This window comes from Pteropus vampyrus, unplaced genomic scaffold, assembly GCF_000151845.1.
Source record: "Pteropus vampyrus isolate Shadow unplaced genomic scaffold, Pvam_2.0 Scaffold65, whole genome shotgun sequence".
NCBI lineage: Eukaryota > Metazoa > Chordata > Mammalia > Chiroptera > Pteropodidae > Pteropus > Pteropus vampyrus.
The window spans coordinates 6,360,961-6,376,385 of NW_011888846.1; the positions used below are offsets into that span (position 1 = coordinate 6,360,961).

The following is a 15,425-nucleotide window of genomic DNA, read 5'->3' on the forward strand; positions in this document are numbered from 1 at the left end:
GCCCGTCTGCCCTGTGCCCGGGGAGCTCGTCCCCCAGCACCTCTGCCTCCGCACCCTGTCCTCTCCCCTCTCCCTTTCTCCTTCACCACCTGCCACTTCCTGAACTAATGTCCAAGCGACGAGCTTTGCCTCCGTGCAGCTCTCTCTTGCTCAGCCTCTCGAGCAGACCCCTGCCCAGCGTTTCTGTCTGGACAAGGCGTCGATGCCTCTGAATAAGTAAGCGTTTTTACTTCACTTGATAACTTTCCACTGGGGAGGAATTCGAAGTATTTTCTTGTTAATAAGTCAGCAAAACTTCTCCGAAGCTGGGTTTCTTCAAACACAAATATTTATTGAGGACCTGGTACATCCGAGACCGAGTCGCATGAGCCCTGCGCGTGTTCAGTAAATATTTGTCTCGCTTTGGTTTCCCTGAATCCAGAATCGAACTTTCTAACGGTTGTGAGAACTTGGCCACGTTCCAGCGAGATGCTTCGAGAGTCGCCCCTGAAAGCTGCCAAACGATAACGCAGGATTTATTTTGATAAACTGTATTTCCCCTTAATTTAAATGCCATCCCACCTTACTAAACCGGAAACCTGGGAGAGGCGGGGACAACTCTGGTTTTGCGCGAGATGCTTTGCCAAGTTTCCGCGGAAGGGTTAGGCTTCGGGTTACTCAGTAACGCTCTGCTGTTTGCCCCCCGCCAAGGTCTCACTCCTGGATCCAGAGAAGAGAATAGAACAGGGACCAGCTGACCCACCTGCTCAGAAGAGTTACTGCTGAGACTGGAGTCAGCCTGGGAAGGGAGGGAGTTTTCTTTTGTTCCTTACCTTGAAGTATTGAAACAGAAGGGTGATCGGAGGCTCCTCGCACCCACCCGACTGCGGTGGAGCAGGGAGGCCCCGGGTGCCAACACGGGGGAGTAGAATCATGGCACACGGAAGGGAGACATCCTTTTCACAAACTGATATTTACCTGCTCGAAGTTCTTAAGTCTGTCTCCAGTTCCAGAAATGGTTAGACGTTTCCATGAAGAATTCAATTTAAATACGCTTTTAGATATTTAAGTAGACATGATTATTAAAACACTTTACAGGATTGGGGGCCGGGGAGAGCGACGGGCAGGCACATGCACCCAGGTTAGTTCGCCCTGCTTACAAGCTCTTGTTTCTTTTCCTCATCAAACCAGTCTAAGATGTGTCGAGAGGAAGGGGATTTGCGGCATCAGAATCTAGACAGTGAAAGGCAAGGGGAGCTGTGAGCAGCGAGAACCAGAGGCTGGGCCGGTGGCAAGGACGTCGGCAGAGCAAGCGAGACCCCGGTGTGGAGTGTGCGTCAGAGACCAATGTTTTCCAGTAAGACGCAGGCGACCAGAGGAAAAGATGCCAGTCCCAGGGGACCTTCAGGGCCCCTTCAGGGCTCTGGCTTAAGGGGATCACGGACAAACTTGACAGAGACTATCCAGAGAAGAAGACCAGGCGATGTCGTGTCATACCCTGCCCCAGGAAAAGCAACCAGGCAGTGTGTTCCCGCCTGGGAAGACATGGAAAGGTTTACTCATGGCTGTCGCGTAGGTGAGCGCGTAGGTGAGCCAGGCAGACGAGGGTTCGCATCTCGCCTCTGTAAGTCAGGGCAAGTTCCTAACCCTCGTGAGCAGCGTTTTTCTCATCTGTAAACTGAGCTGGTAAAGCTGACAAGAGAATTATGTAAGCTAATGCCTGCAAAGCACTTAGCGTGGATCGTGATAATATAGTGAGTTTTTTTAAAAAGCATACATATGCATATCTGTGTGTGCGCACGTGTACGTAAATGAGCTCGTTTATTTCACTCACTAGAATATTTGCTACAGCAAGGCAGGGACCACGTTGACTTTACTATTCTATTCCCAGTGTCTAAAACAGTCCTGGGGGCCGTAAATGCTGAATAAATAAATGGATTAAATCGGATCGAGCAGCAGCTGGGTTATCAGACTTCGCGTGCTCCTCAGAAGCTGCCAGACAGTGATGGGAAAGGAACCGCAGCAGCATCGCTGGACCGTTTCGCAGGCTCGGCCAGCGTCTGCGCGCCCATCGCCACGGTCCGGTTCACGTTCCCTCCAGAGCCAGCGAGGGTCTCTGGGCACAGCAGTCCAGCGGCCAGGTTGGCTGGTTGGTGAATACTCTGTGTTCTTCAGCCTGAGCATGGGAGACAGAGCTTGGGGACAGTGGAGGACGTTTTGGGACAATCTACCGGAAAATGGCATACATCATTTCCACAGCATCCCACTGCCCAGCATTTAATCGTATGTCCCTACCTCGACTGTAAAATAGAATTTAGCCGTGTCCCCAGGAGGAAATGTAACTGTATTGACTATGTCACAACAGACCTATCGATGATCTTTAATCCTTAAAAATCCCAAGAAATCAGTATTCTATCCCCATTTAGAGAATTAAAATATCTGCCCCTGAGAAAGGCTGATCAGCACAACCAACACTACACAGCTGATGATGATGTGGCAAAGTGTGGGCTTCACTCCAGGCGTCCTGTGATCTTCCCTGTCATTTGGGGTATTAGAAATTCCAGACAGAGCACTAGCCATTCTGACGAGGCTTTCTCATGATTTTATCCACGCTTACATATCATTTAAGAGTACGTATATGGATGGACCTAGAGATTATTATGCTGAGTGAAATAAGTCAGAGAAAGATAAATATCATATGATTTCACTTATATGCAGTATCTAAGGAACAAAAAGAACAAACTAATCAAAAACAGACTCACAAATATAGTAGACAATTTGGTGACGGACAGAGGGGAAGGGGGTTGGGGGCCGGGAGAATGGGGTGAAGGGTTAAAGAAGTATACATTAGTAGTTGACATTTGGTCACGGGGATGGGGGGCACGGCAGAGGGAATGTAGTTGGCATTAATACGATGGCTAGGTGGAGGGCCAGGGGAGGGAGGGAGCAATTGGGGGGATCGTTTTATGAACTATATAGATGTCTAACCAATGTACTGTATACTTGAAACTAATTTAAGTAAATAAATCAGTATTTCAAAGTACAACAAAAATGTCATATTATCTTTATTAATAAATTCTTTACATATTATAGCATTCTATAACTGGTTTTTTCTATATAAACATATATATGTATAGTAAGTATTTAAAATGGCACCTGTTACTATTATCTTACTCAAAGATTTAAAGAATTTGATCTAAGTGAACGTAAAGTAACAGTTGAATTATAGACAGTGGAATGTTATGCAGTCGTTTGAATTTGCCAGGCAGGTCCACCAACTGGGCTTTTCTCACCCTCCTTTTCTCCTTCCTCACCAACCAGGGGCTCGGCTGCTTCCAGTTCCTCTCTGGTGCTGCCACCACCTCCATCGTGCCCTGGATGCCCCTGTCCCCAAGCTGCTGCGGACTACAACACCGATATGCTTCTTGCTCACGAGGCCGAGTCCGTCTCAAATGGGCGGTGCACTGACGAATTCCCGACTAGAGAACTAAGTGCGAAGGTTCCTATCGCCACGGCTCCCCCCAGCCCGTGTGTCCATCTGTCACCCCACATCCCCGCTTCGTGACACAAAAGGTGACGTGCTGGAAACACTGCTCAGCCGCCTGCCTCTTCCCACTTGATTGTCCTGGAGGTCCTCCCTGTCAGCACAGAGAGGGGCCTTGTCCTTCTCGGCATGGCTTTGCGGTGTGCCATGCACCTTGGTGGACTGAACCAGTCTCCTAGAGATGGGAGTTGTTCCTAATCTTTTGCTGTTGCAAGTCTGGTTCCAGTGGGCGATCTCGTTCACACCCGTGCAGGCTCCCCTGACTTGGTTTGTTTGCTTTTGAAGAAGTAGTTCGGCAGTTGTATGTTCTTACCTGCCCCACACTGTCTCCTGGTCCCCAGTAGAACTGTGTCGAGTCCCTGCCAGCCAGCTCGTCCACCTGAGAGACGTCCTTGGCCCTGCTCTCGTGCCCCCTCCCCTCACTGCAGGGCTGAGTGGGGAAGGGGTCCGTCTGTGGACCACTGAGGTAACCGCTGTGCGTCCTGGTCTGAATCACAGATGTGCTGGCTCTTAGAGGCCTGAGGGTAGTACTTCATTCCAGAAAATTCCTCTTCTCCCCACTCTGACTAGATACTATGGACTCTTTTTCCCTAAAGAAACCTGTACCCTGAGCACGTACAGGGCTAGAAGTTTGCGGACATTGAACAAGGCTAGTTATACTCACCTCTTTTCTACCTCCTGGCTTGGTTAACCAGGTTAAAAACAAAAACAAAAAAAAAAACAAAAAAAACCCCTACAGACAGACTTGTCAGTCAGGCATTTTCTGACCAGGTTTGAATTTGTTCTCTTTTTTCCTTCCCAGAAAGATGAAGAAGAGTGAGGGGCTCTGGGTCGTAAAGGTGGGTGGGCCTTGCCGCCCCTGGGCTTGACTGAACTTTAAAACTTCTCCACTAATTAAACAACACTGGGCTCCACGCTTTGCTTAACCCTGGGAGCTGGTCGTCAGCCTTTGACCTCAGTCCTCCTCTCCCCACGGCCCCCCCACAGCCTCCGGAGCCGCAGGCAGAGGAGAGGGCCAGTTCTGAGGGATCGCCTGGGGCCTCACTATCTCCGCCCGCCCGCCCGCCAGCCAGCCCGTGGGACATCAGCGACCATGGTTCCCAGTGGGAGAGGGACTGCAGCTGCTGGAAAGAGGTGAGAGGGGCGAGCTCACCCTGCACAAGCCCTCCTGGGTTTTCTGGCTCGTGAGGATGAGCTCGGCAGCTCCCAGCCCAGGCCCTCTCCCTGGGGCTCACGGCAAAGGGAGCTTGTCTGGAGGACATCACTGCCAGCGCCCCCCGCTCCTGCCTCGTCTGGGGTGAGGCCTTTCCCTAGGCCGCACCTTGGGTCTTTACCCCAAGAAACCAAGGGGACGTCTTCCTTCCCTTGTGTGAAGATGCCGTGCCGGCGCCAGCCCTCACTGGCCCAGGAGACCCTGAGGGGACTTCCAGGCCTGGCCCACGTCTGGAACGAGGGCGGATTTAATCTGTGACGGCCCCTCACGGCCTTTTCGCTGTTCCTCTGCTCGGTTGCCCCTCTGCCCGCCTAAGATCTCGGCGACCTTTGACAAAAGGACTGTGGCCCTCCCTCCATCGACACCGACACCGCACACACTCGCTCCTCGGTCTGGGGTGCTGCGGGAAGCTAGGAGCGAGGCCGGGGCGCCCTGCCTTGGCTTTTCTTTGTGCTTGACAGAGCTCCGGGCCCCGTCGGCCTCCACTCGTATTTTCAGAGGCAGCTGGGGACAAAATGCGAAACAGAAGGCAGCAAGAGGAGAGATGAATGGCAAGATCCTCGGTCTCTGCTTCCTCAGCCTGCCTCCTCCTCTCCGGCTCGGGGCCTCTGTTCCCAACAGGGCTGCAGAGCCAGCCTCAGGTCACGCGAGAAGCCAAGTGCCCCCCAGCTGCCCCTGATGCCAACCGGCCCCACCTTGCCCAGGCGGCATCCTCGGCAAATCCTGTCTGCACTGCGAGCCTGTCTTTTCCTGCCGGGAGGAGACCCACATACAGACCCAGAGACCTAAGTCAGCCAAGGAAGCCCCTGGCCCCCCGTCTTATCCACAAAATAGTAGACAGTTTTATCCCTTGGTTTGCTTACTTGGGCGTCTCAATTCTCGTCATTTGCCAATCTCACGATCTCATTTTTTTTTTAAGTAAAATTTGTTTCATTTACCCTTTGTGTACCCATGTTGGAAGCTATTAAAATTCCCAGACAACGGAAAATGAACTAAGGCAGTGAGAGAGGAAGGAAACAGAGCGATCGAACCTAGGGAGGAATCGGGGTGGCCCCCGCTCTCTGGCATGAGGGTCCCATCCGCTGAGGCGGAGGACCGGGCAGAAGCAGCAGGTGCGGGGAGGGAGAGTTACGAGTTCGGCTTGGTCGTCATCTCATAACGGAATCTGCGGGACATCCGGGTGGGACTGTCCAGCAAACAACGGGTCTGGACCTCGGTGGACGGGCTGGGGCTGGGGCCAGAGACGTGGTCTTCAGCACACAGACAGCGCCTTCGCCCGCTCACCCCGCACCCTCCTGCGTTGCTGAAACCTCTCTGCCGATCAGCTGAAATCCTTCCAACCCTTTCACATCCGGGTTCAAGTCCATCCATTTCTGAGGCTTTCCCTCAACAGCTCTGTCAGTGGCTCCTCCTCTGTCCTCGCTCTTCACGGGGACCGAGATGCCCGCCTATATTCCACGGGTGCGGGTCCCACCTCACCAACGAGGAGTCTGCATTCTTTATTTCTCTCAGCACGGGCCTCGGACACACAATACTTCTACTAACCAACAGTTGCTTCAGTAGCTGATTCTAATTTCAACGATCCTTGTGCAAAGAGTCCAGGACCGGACTTGTCCTGGGCCCTCGTGCTTCACAGAGAGCAAGGCCACACCGGGTGGGCAGGTGCCCTGTGCTTTACTGGGGCAAGTCTGGGATGGGCGGTGGGAACAGGGTCCTCCCAGCCTAGCTTAACTCGGCTTTCTGTCCCCTTGCAGGAGGGCACACCTTCTCTCCTTGCTGCTCTTTGGCCTCTGGGGCTGTGTGACCTGTCACTGGCACCCTGTGGAGGACATCTGCACAGCCAAGCCGCGGGACATCCCTGTGAATCCCATGTGCATTTACCGTTCCCCAGAGAAGAAGGCGACTGAGGATGAGGGCTCAGACCAGAAGGTCCCCGAGGCCACCAACCGGCGGGTCTGGGAATTGTCTAAGGCCAATTCCCACTTTGCCACCACCTTCTACCAGCACCTTGCAGACTCTAAGAACGACAATGACAACATTTTCCTGTCGCCCCTGAGTATCTCCACAGCTTTCGCTATGACCAAGCTGGGCGCCTGCAACAACACCCTCAAGCAGCTGATGGAGGTATGACCACAGCCCTCTGCCCAGCCTCCCGGCCGTGTCTCGGTCTAGAGCCTTTTAGAGACGTTCCATAGCTCCCCAATCTCTTTGTGTTTCTCTTTCTCCTCCTCCTCCTTCTTTTCTGCATTCTTTTCCGTAGAGACCTTGAGCTGAGCATCCGCGCTCTGCCGGGTCACAAGTGAAGAGGCTGAGGGCCCAGGGGCTGAGGGCCCTGTGCCGGCCGCTCCCGGCAGCCGAGGAGCTGCATAGACCCACCACCGCTTTCTTCTGGCTTCTACAGGTCTTTAAGTTTGATACCATCTCTGAGAAGACGTCTGATCAGATCCACTTTTTCTTTGCCAAACTGAACTGCCGACTCTATCGAAAAGCCAACAAGTCCTCCGAGCTGGTCTCAGCCAACCGCCTGTTTGGGGACAAATCCCTTACTTTCAACGAGACCTATCAGGACATCAGCGAGTTGGTCTATGGAGCTAAGCTCCAGCCCCTGGACTTTAAGGTGAGTTGCAGACATCGTCCTTGACCTCGGAGTTCTTCCTGTCCAGGGGCTGGAAACCTGGACTCTGAGTTCGTGGCACTCCCGAGGTGTGTGAGCTTCCCTGTCTGGGTTACAGTGGTGGCGTCACCAAATGGCAGGCAAAGGCAGAGCAGAGGGAGGGCGGATGACAAGCTGTGCCGCGTGCGGAAGCGGAGAAGCCGGCTGAGCAGCACAGTGGGCGGGTTCGTTCCCTGTTCTCCCCAGGAAAACGCGGAGTCGTCCAGAGTGACCATCAACCAGTGGATATCCAACAAGACCGAAGGGCGTATCACCGACGTCATTCCCCGGGATGCCATCAACGAGCTCACTGTTCTGGTGCTGGTCAACACCATTTACTTCAAGGTACTCACTCCTCGGCCCTCGCGAAGCCCCAGACTTCTCGCCCAGCTCACCCTCTTTCACACCGTTGGGCGTGTGTATGTTGATCCCTTCTGAGAGATGGTAAATGCGTGGTCGGGGCAGAAATTCAAATTCGCTGAGGGTCTAGAACTAGGTCCAGGGCTATGGCTGCTGGGCTGAGGTCCAGGGGCGCTGGCAGTCCTCTGGGCCCAAGGCAGCGTGTATACTTCACAAAGCCAGCGTGCCTGGCAACAAGGTGTGAGTGGTGATAAATTCTCACGTATGTGTGATAAGTTCTGCCGTCCAGTTACCTCCATTTTGAAATCTGGAACAGAATGACAGAGTCTATCGACAATCCTCAGTGATGGGATTTTCTCCATCATCTGGAGCAGCTTCTACAGTGACTAAAGTTCCCCTCGCCTGAGGCTTCTGACCCTCCAGGTGCCACATGGACCTCGATCTTGCAGGGGCCCTGTGGTTTGACCACACAGATGGCCATGTCGTTCTGAGTCGAGTTCTAAAGACTTCCAATTTGATTCCATTTAGGAAGGAGGATGAGGCAGAGGACACTGAGAATAAACAGCTGACTGAGTCAGGTGGGCCGCCACTTTAAGGCGGGTGGATTTGTGGCACAATCGCCCATCCTGGGTCGTGCCCCATACACATCCCCCGCCTTACGCAGGGCCCAGGATTTAGCCAGTCACTGCTGTGGCCCACCGCTCTGTCCCCTGGGGCTTTTCTGTCCCCGAGAGTGGTGGGGGCTGCGTTTCCACAGCACGCATCGCGCTTTATGGTCACTTATCAGCCCTCCTGACCCAACTACTGTCGCAAATGAGACCTTGGGCCCTCAGACAGGTTACTTAGCTCAAATCCAGACCCTTCCTTTCCTGACTGTGTGGACTTGGGTTAATTACCTGAGACCTTTCTATGCCCTAATTTCTGCAGCTATAAAATGGCAGTAATGACACCTGCCTCACGGAGTTATGGAAGGGGCTGATGCACTAAATGCATGTGAAATGCTTAGAGTGTGCCTGGCACGCAGTGAGCAGCCTACTGACATAGTAATCACCAGCTCCTCAGTGTACGGACGAAGAGTTAAATGTCTTGTCCCCAAATCGAAGAGCCAGAAGGTAACTAGGAATGGTAATTACAACTCAAATTTCAAAGGCGTGTCTTGTGGCCCCCCCATCTGGTAGGGCTGCCAGATGCGCCCCCCCCCCCGGGGGGCTATTACCTATGTGTGGCCCTCATTCATCAGGGGCAGAGACCCATACCTTGGAGGATGGCCTTGGAGGAAGAGGCCAATGGGAGGCAGGAAGCAAAAGGCAATTAAATTTAAACTCAAGAAGAGACTCGTGAGGAGGCCAGTACGTTGTTCTTGGTTTCAGTTTTTAAGTTTATTATGAAAGCAGGCAGACAGTCAGTGCTGAAAACCTGGAAAGGTCACAGAACAGAAGCGCTCACGGCTCCATCGCTGACAGCCGTCGTTACCTTTCCGTGCGTACCCCACTAGTCTCGTTCCCCCCCCCCAGTTATGCTCACATATTAACGTAACAACGTGCATATGCCGGGTCAGTCCTCTCCCAGAGATGTTTCTGGTCTCCTCGCTTTGCGATCCTCCCACCTGTCTTCTTCCAGGGCCTGTGGAAGTCCAAGTTCAGCCCTGAGAACACGAGGTTGGAATCCTTCAACAGAGTTGACAAGGAGGACTGCCAAGCGCCCATGATGTACCAGGAAGGCAAGTTCCGCTATCGGCGTGTGGCGGAAGGCACCCAGGTGCTCGAATTGCCCTTCAAGGGCGACGACATCGCCATGACGCTCATCCTGCCGAAGCCTGAGAAGAGCCTGGCCAAGGTGGAGCGGGAACTGACCCCGGAGGTGCTGCAGGAGTGGCTGGACCAGCTGGCAGAGACGCTGCTGGTGGCCCACGTGCCCCGCTTCCGCATCGAGGACAGCTTCAGCGTGAAGGAGCAGCTGCAAGACATGGGCCTCGTGGACCTGTTCAGCCCGGAGAAGGCCAAGCTCCCGGGTGCGTGGACGGAGCCCTCCTTCCCTCTGCCCCCGAGGCGGTCTGTCCGAAGGCGCAGGAGTCGGAGAGAGAGGGGGAAGGGCCACGAGTCAGGACACCCGACGTGACCCCCAGTTTACCGCTAACTCAGGGAACTCCCTGTCCCTCCCAGGGTCTCAGTTCTCTGGAAAAGGGGATTTTTTCCAGAATCTCCACGGGCTCAGTGGGCTCGGGACCCCTTTGAGTCTGTCACTGACAGAGGACAGGGGACTAGGTAAAGAAGAATCTGAAAAAGCGTCGGGATTCGGAGCAGATGTGATTAAGAGCTGGGGACGGCTGGGGTCTCACATAGGCGTAGCCGACATTTAATAGCCCCTGTGGACATTCCCAAGGGCTCGCGTGTTTCCCCGTGGTCACCTGGACGGGGACGGCCAAACTTTTCCTAGTTGTGACACTTCAGTAACGGTATTCGGTCGGTTTGCTTCCTCCAGCCCACTATCCTTTAAAAATATATATCAAAATACCTTTCTCGAAAAGAAGTTTCCAGTGTTAGGCAATGGGATTTACCTCGAGGGGCTGTCTTTAAGCCAAGTCTAAAAAACAATCCCTCTCTTAAAAATGTTGCCAAACACTTATCGAATGGAATTTTTCTGTAAGAACGGAGTCCCCTGTCCCCCAGCCGAAGCACAAGATTCAATCCACAGGAGCCAGACCGAATAAGCCCAAAGGACTTTATTCATTTGCACATGATTTTATTGGGGGGGTATCGTGAGGTGAGGGTCCAGGATTTCTTCCTAGTTTTCAAACTCGAGCCGGCTCCCCGTCTCACGGACCTTCTCCGGGCTTCCTCACAGGTATTGTCGCCGAAGGCCGAAATGACCTCTTCGTCTCCGACGCGTTCCACAAGGCGTTTCTTGAGGTGAGTAACCGCCTGTTGCTTTCTTCGGCTGCTGCCTTCATTTCCCGTGCCGCGTCATTATTCATACCCCGTCATCTCATGGGACTTGTACCTCTGGAGTTCTTGCTCTGCTACTTCTCGTGGTGTAGACAGCAGACGTGTGACTAGCGGGAGACGAACGTGGAAAAGCCCTGCTTCCAGGGACCCTCAAACCTCAAAGCTGGCACCCCGTCCTCTGTGAGGCCTGCCACAGTACAGCCCTACCCCGAGCCCTCGGGGTCGGACTGTCCCTCCCTCCCGCCCGCCACCTCTCCTGAGCAGGTCAAGCGGGGACACACACACGAGGGGGAAGGTGGCACAGGAAGCGGAGCCAGCAAAGGCCCCCCGAGAAGGAACTCGGAGGAGGGGAGTGGAGCTCATGGAAACCCAGGGAGAAATTTTAAGAAAATGGAAAGGATCTCTTCAGGCTGCAATGTGACCATGGGTTCCGTCTCCCTGAGGAATTTGGGCAGGCGAGGTAGCGGGGGCACACGCCCGCCTCCGTGGCTGAGGAACAAACAGAAGGCGAGGAGGGGACTTGGTGAGAGCGGGCTGTGGCCTAAAGTGTGTCGCAGAGAACTGAAGCTCTGGACTGCACTGCACGTAACCAAAAGCGAGGTGGTTACGTAAACGACGCCCGCTTCTCGGGGAATTGAGCACGAATGCACGCTGGCACGCGGAAGTCTCGAGAAGGTCCGCACTGAGGAAAGCGGTTCCATGACTTCTTGCTTCGCCGTGTCGCTCCAGCTGAGGTGCTGGGGAACCCCTTTACTAGCGTGACAGCCACGGGAAGCCTGCGGAACCTCCGGTTCTCCAACGGGTCCTGAACTGTGGACCGAGCGCATCGGTTATTTGTGGGCTCGACTCCTGGCGAGTCCAGGATGGGGCCTGAGAATCCATATAATTTCCAAGCTCCTCAAGGGATTTTCGATGCACAGCCGGGTCTGGAAACCACTTGTGGAGACCACTCTTCGGGGAACCAGGCGGTGAGGGGGATGAGCCGGGCCAGAGAGGTCGCGGGATTGAGGAGATGGCGAAGGTCGTGGTGGGAGAGGTTTCGGAGCACGGGGCTCATGAACGTGGCCGCAGAGTCACGGTGGGAAGCGTGTCGTTAGGGGGAGCGTGGAGGTGTCAGAGGACAAGAGGGTGTCAGATTAATTGTAATGGGAGTGAGCACCTGCCATCACTTGAAAAACCAGAAGGTGATAGTCTGAGTGATGGCGAGATCGTAACTGCAGAGGCAGAGCAGTTGCGGGGCGTGTGTGGGGCGTGGCCACGGACCGTTTTGCTGAAGGAGTTGAAGGTAATGCTCCTGGGGTCTGATGAGATCAGTGAAATGGGAGCTTAGGGTGTTGACTGGTCCACTGAGGTATTTTAATCGCCGAGGTCAAATAACAGCAGGCGTTAGAGGGGACAGCGAGGCTACGGGCCAGGTGCCGAAGTCCTCGATGTGGACATGTAACCCACAGGACAACAGCAGAAGGAGAGGGATGGAACTTAGATACTGCGATCGGAACAAGGCATCTCACACAAGTACTAGTTTAATGGTTTTGGAAATAAAAATAACATGACTGTCATGGATGATGGAGAAAAGAACACTTAGACTAAGAGAAGATGAGTCCTCGGGATACTATGACGGAAAATCCTCTCCCAAGGACCCCGGACAGACATGGTCAACTCCCAGCCCCTCGAGGGCTTTGAGTTACCATGAGGGAGAAGCCAAGGTCTGGATTCTCTTTAGCCATTGGAGCAGTGATGCCAGCCTCCTCCATGGCTCAGGAAACAAAGTTATTTTCCTTGAAAACCTTGGGAGCCCGATACATAGGACCCCGACTGAATGGAGGTCTCCTGGGAAGCCACTGAAGACTAGAATCTGATTTGAATAAAAGAATCCTGGTCTTATACAAGCTCCAGACTGCTCATACATTTCGTCCTAGAATGATCAGGAAATAGGTAGTTTGGGGAGCTGGGGGAGGGGTAAAAGAGGAGGGAGTGAGAGCTGGGGGGAGGGAGAGAACGCTCTCAACCCACAAAGCTCAGGGATCTGAGGTGCTTTCATTGAGAGGCTGGGACAGTTTCGGTGATACTCTGAGTCCCCAAGTACAATTTTCTGACGGTGTCCGCCTCCAGCCCCACGGTGGTTCTGCTTCTCGGCAGATACCATTGTTTCAGTCTGTTACTCCCAGAAATCCTCATCCATCCAGAGTACCCTCCCCTTTTCACAGGCCCTGGGTGGGCCCTGAGTGGCTGCTTGGGGTGGTCGTGTGTGGGATCTTGACGCTCTGAGAGTGGAACTATCAGGGCTCTGATCTTGAGTCGCAATCTCTTTTGGCATCAAGTACAAAACAATCCTCTTGTAATACCACGTACGATGGTGCCAGCCAGAAACGTGACCACCCGGTAAACATACAGATTTCTGGTTCGGCGCTTATCTGAATACGTGTGCTTACGTCAATACTCACTGGATGGATGAACGAGTAACAGCAGGGCTCCAGAGAGACCTGACCCAAGTGTACTTTCTACTGGATAACAAACAGCATTTGAGGAATCGCTGTCTGTGGAGGGTTCACCTGCACATAATGACCGCACAGTAGCTGATGCGGCTGTCTGCTTCCCATCTCGCCCACAGGTAAACGAGGAAGGCAGCGAAGCAGCAGCCAGCACGGCCATCGCCATCGCCGGCCGCTCGCTGAACCACAACAGGGTGACCTTCAAGGCCAACAGGCCCTTCCTGGTTCTTATAAGGGAAGTCGCTCTGAACACGATTATCTTCATGGGCAGAGTCGCCAACCCTTGTGTTAAGTAACGCGTTCTTATTCTTCGCGCCTCTTCCTATGTTGGTTTGTGAATAGAGGTGAAAATAAACACAATTCCTCCCATCTCACAATTATGAATGGACAGTACCACCTGAGACGAAGACGAGGGAGAAACGGATAGACGTGCTACTGGGCTTTGGTAAAGGATGCTTTCCATTGCTCTCTCCCAGTGAACGCATCCTAGGAGGGAGATGTGTCACTGCATCGTCTTGAAAGATGGCAGGCATCTGGAAAGGGCAGGGGGAGTGAGAGCTCCATCATACTAAAACAATCCAAAAATCTAAAATAAATTAATCTCTATGTACAGAAAAGACAGAGATTCAAATTTGAGTATTAAACCATTTAATTCTCAAACCACACACATGCATAATGTTGTTTTACACAGTGTTAAAATAAAGAGGAAAATGTATTTTTATACAAACAGAATTTCAAGTATACATTAATAGACTTTTCAGATTACTAACCGAGTTGCTAAGATTTCATTCACATTGTTCTTAAAGCTGTTCAATGAGAAAGCTTTTGCTAAGCTGCTTTAAATATGTTTATATAAACCCTTATCATCACTCTTTCTCCGAATCTCCCTCCCCCAGCCCCCATCTCCGCCCACCCTCCTGCCCTCCCCCCTCCCCCGACACAACAGGGCTGGGGCTCTAGGAGACATGCAACCCCAAGAACTATTGGCTTGTCATCAGGGGAAGGGCAGAATCTACAGGAGGAGAGACTGAGAACACCTGTCAAATTAGGGGTGAGAACAAATCTGATGCTTAGAGATGACACAAACTAGGCTCATATCGTATAGCCTTTGTGTTTTCCCTTAAAAAAAAAAAAAACAAAACAAAACTCAGCCTACCACAAAATCCTGAAGTTTCTGACCATTTAGTAGCCGAGAAAATAATATTGGGTATTTTCCCTAGTGAAACTTCTAAAATCAGAGTAGGCATTCTGAACTTTTTCATTTTGGTTGTTTCCCCCACCCCCCGAACACCCTTTTGGAAGGGGCTGGGGGCAGCTTAAAATGGATGCTATTATTTGTATGTTTAAGGAATTTGGTTAATTTCACAGGTCTGGCAAGAGCTCTCCCTCCTCAGCTCTCCTCCTGAAGTCGCCTGGCTCCCCGGCCAGGAACAGCCACTCTCCTTAGGAATTAAAGTGCATTTTTTCAGTAAAAGAGGGTGGGGGGAGGTGTGGTTTACACTTAAGTGATAATGATTAAAGGAGAGTGGGGTGAGAGAAAGTCCTATTCCTATATATAGGTATTTATAATTAAGGTTATAATAAAAACAGATATTCTCTAAGGATATAAGGTGTACAAACCCAGCCCAGCATCCCCAGAGGTGCACGGGCGCCAGCCTGGCTCACTGACTTTTCTGAGGCATCTCAAAGCGATCGGAGTAATCGCTGCAGATGAAAGACACAAACCTCTAACGTTAGTTTTTTCAAAGGGAAAAAACAGACTGGTAGGTTCTTGTAGTTAAAAACGATCTCAACCCCTTTGAGGGAGAACATTTCAGAAACTGATTGTCTGTTTTAATATGAATCCTTGATTAGCAAGTTATGAAAAAATGTTAGACAAGTTTGTTGCTTATAAATATGGCAGCCTTTAAAAACTCAGGCAGAGGGGGCACCGTCAATGTTTGCGGTCATCAATTTCAGCTGAGGGGAAGTGACATTTCCCGATAAGCTCTTTATTTGATGGCTACCACTGACTATTTTCCTTTAAATGCTTTACTGTTTCTTGGGGGACAAACCCAAGAGCTATCCAGAGAGAAGCTGATGCTACATTATTAGCTGTATGAAGAAGTGATGGGCTCGGGATGAGGAGGGGAATAGTGTCCTGGGTTCTGGCCTCTGAGTCCAGTGTGATCTGCTTTTCACAGTGACCAGTGGGAAGGCACAGCGCCAGGGACAGGTAGATGGGGGACGGTCGTCACCC

General features: G+C 52.3%; 1 protein-coding gene across 3 annotated transcripts in view; it reads left to right on the top strand.

The window, feature by feature from the left end:
- The window catches only part of SERPINC1 (serpin family C member 1), a 16,644-nt gene extending 2,273 nt beyond the window's left edge, over nucleotides 1–14,371 (top strand). The window contains exons 1-7 of one of the 3 annotated variants that reach the window (XM_011361288.2): nucleotides 3,538–4,657; nucleotides 6,491–6,860; nucleotides 7,138–7,353; nucleotides 7,597–7,734; nucleotides 9,370–9,760; nucleotides 10,594–10,658; nucleotides 13,306–14,371. In XM_011361288.2, the coding sequence (XP_011359590.1) occupies nucleotides 4,617–4,657; nucleotides 6,491–6,860; nucleotides 7,138–7,353; nucleotides 7,597–7,734; nucleotides 9,370–9,760; nucleotides 10,594–10,658; nucleotides 13,306–13,482 (1,398 nt within the window). In that variant the 5' untranslated portion in view covers nucleotides 3,538–4,616 and the 3' untranslated portion in view covers nucleotides 13,483–14,371. The other 2 variants (XM_023531266.1, XM_023531267.1) reach the window with 2 other exon arrangements.
- Nucleotides 14,372–15,425: the final 1,054 nt, after the last annotated feature.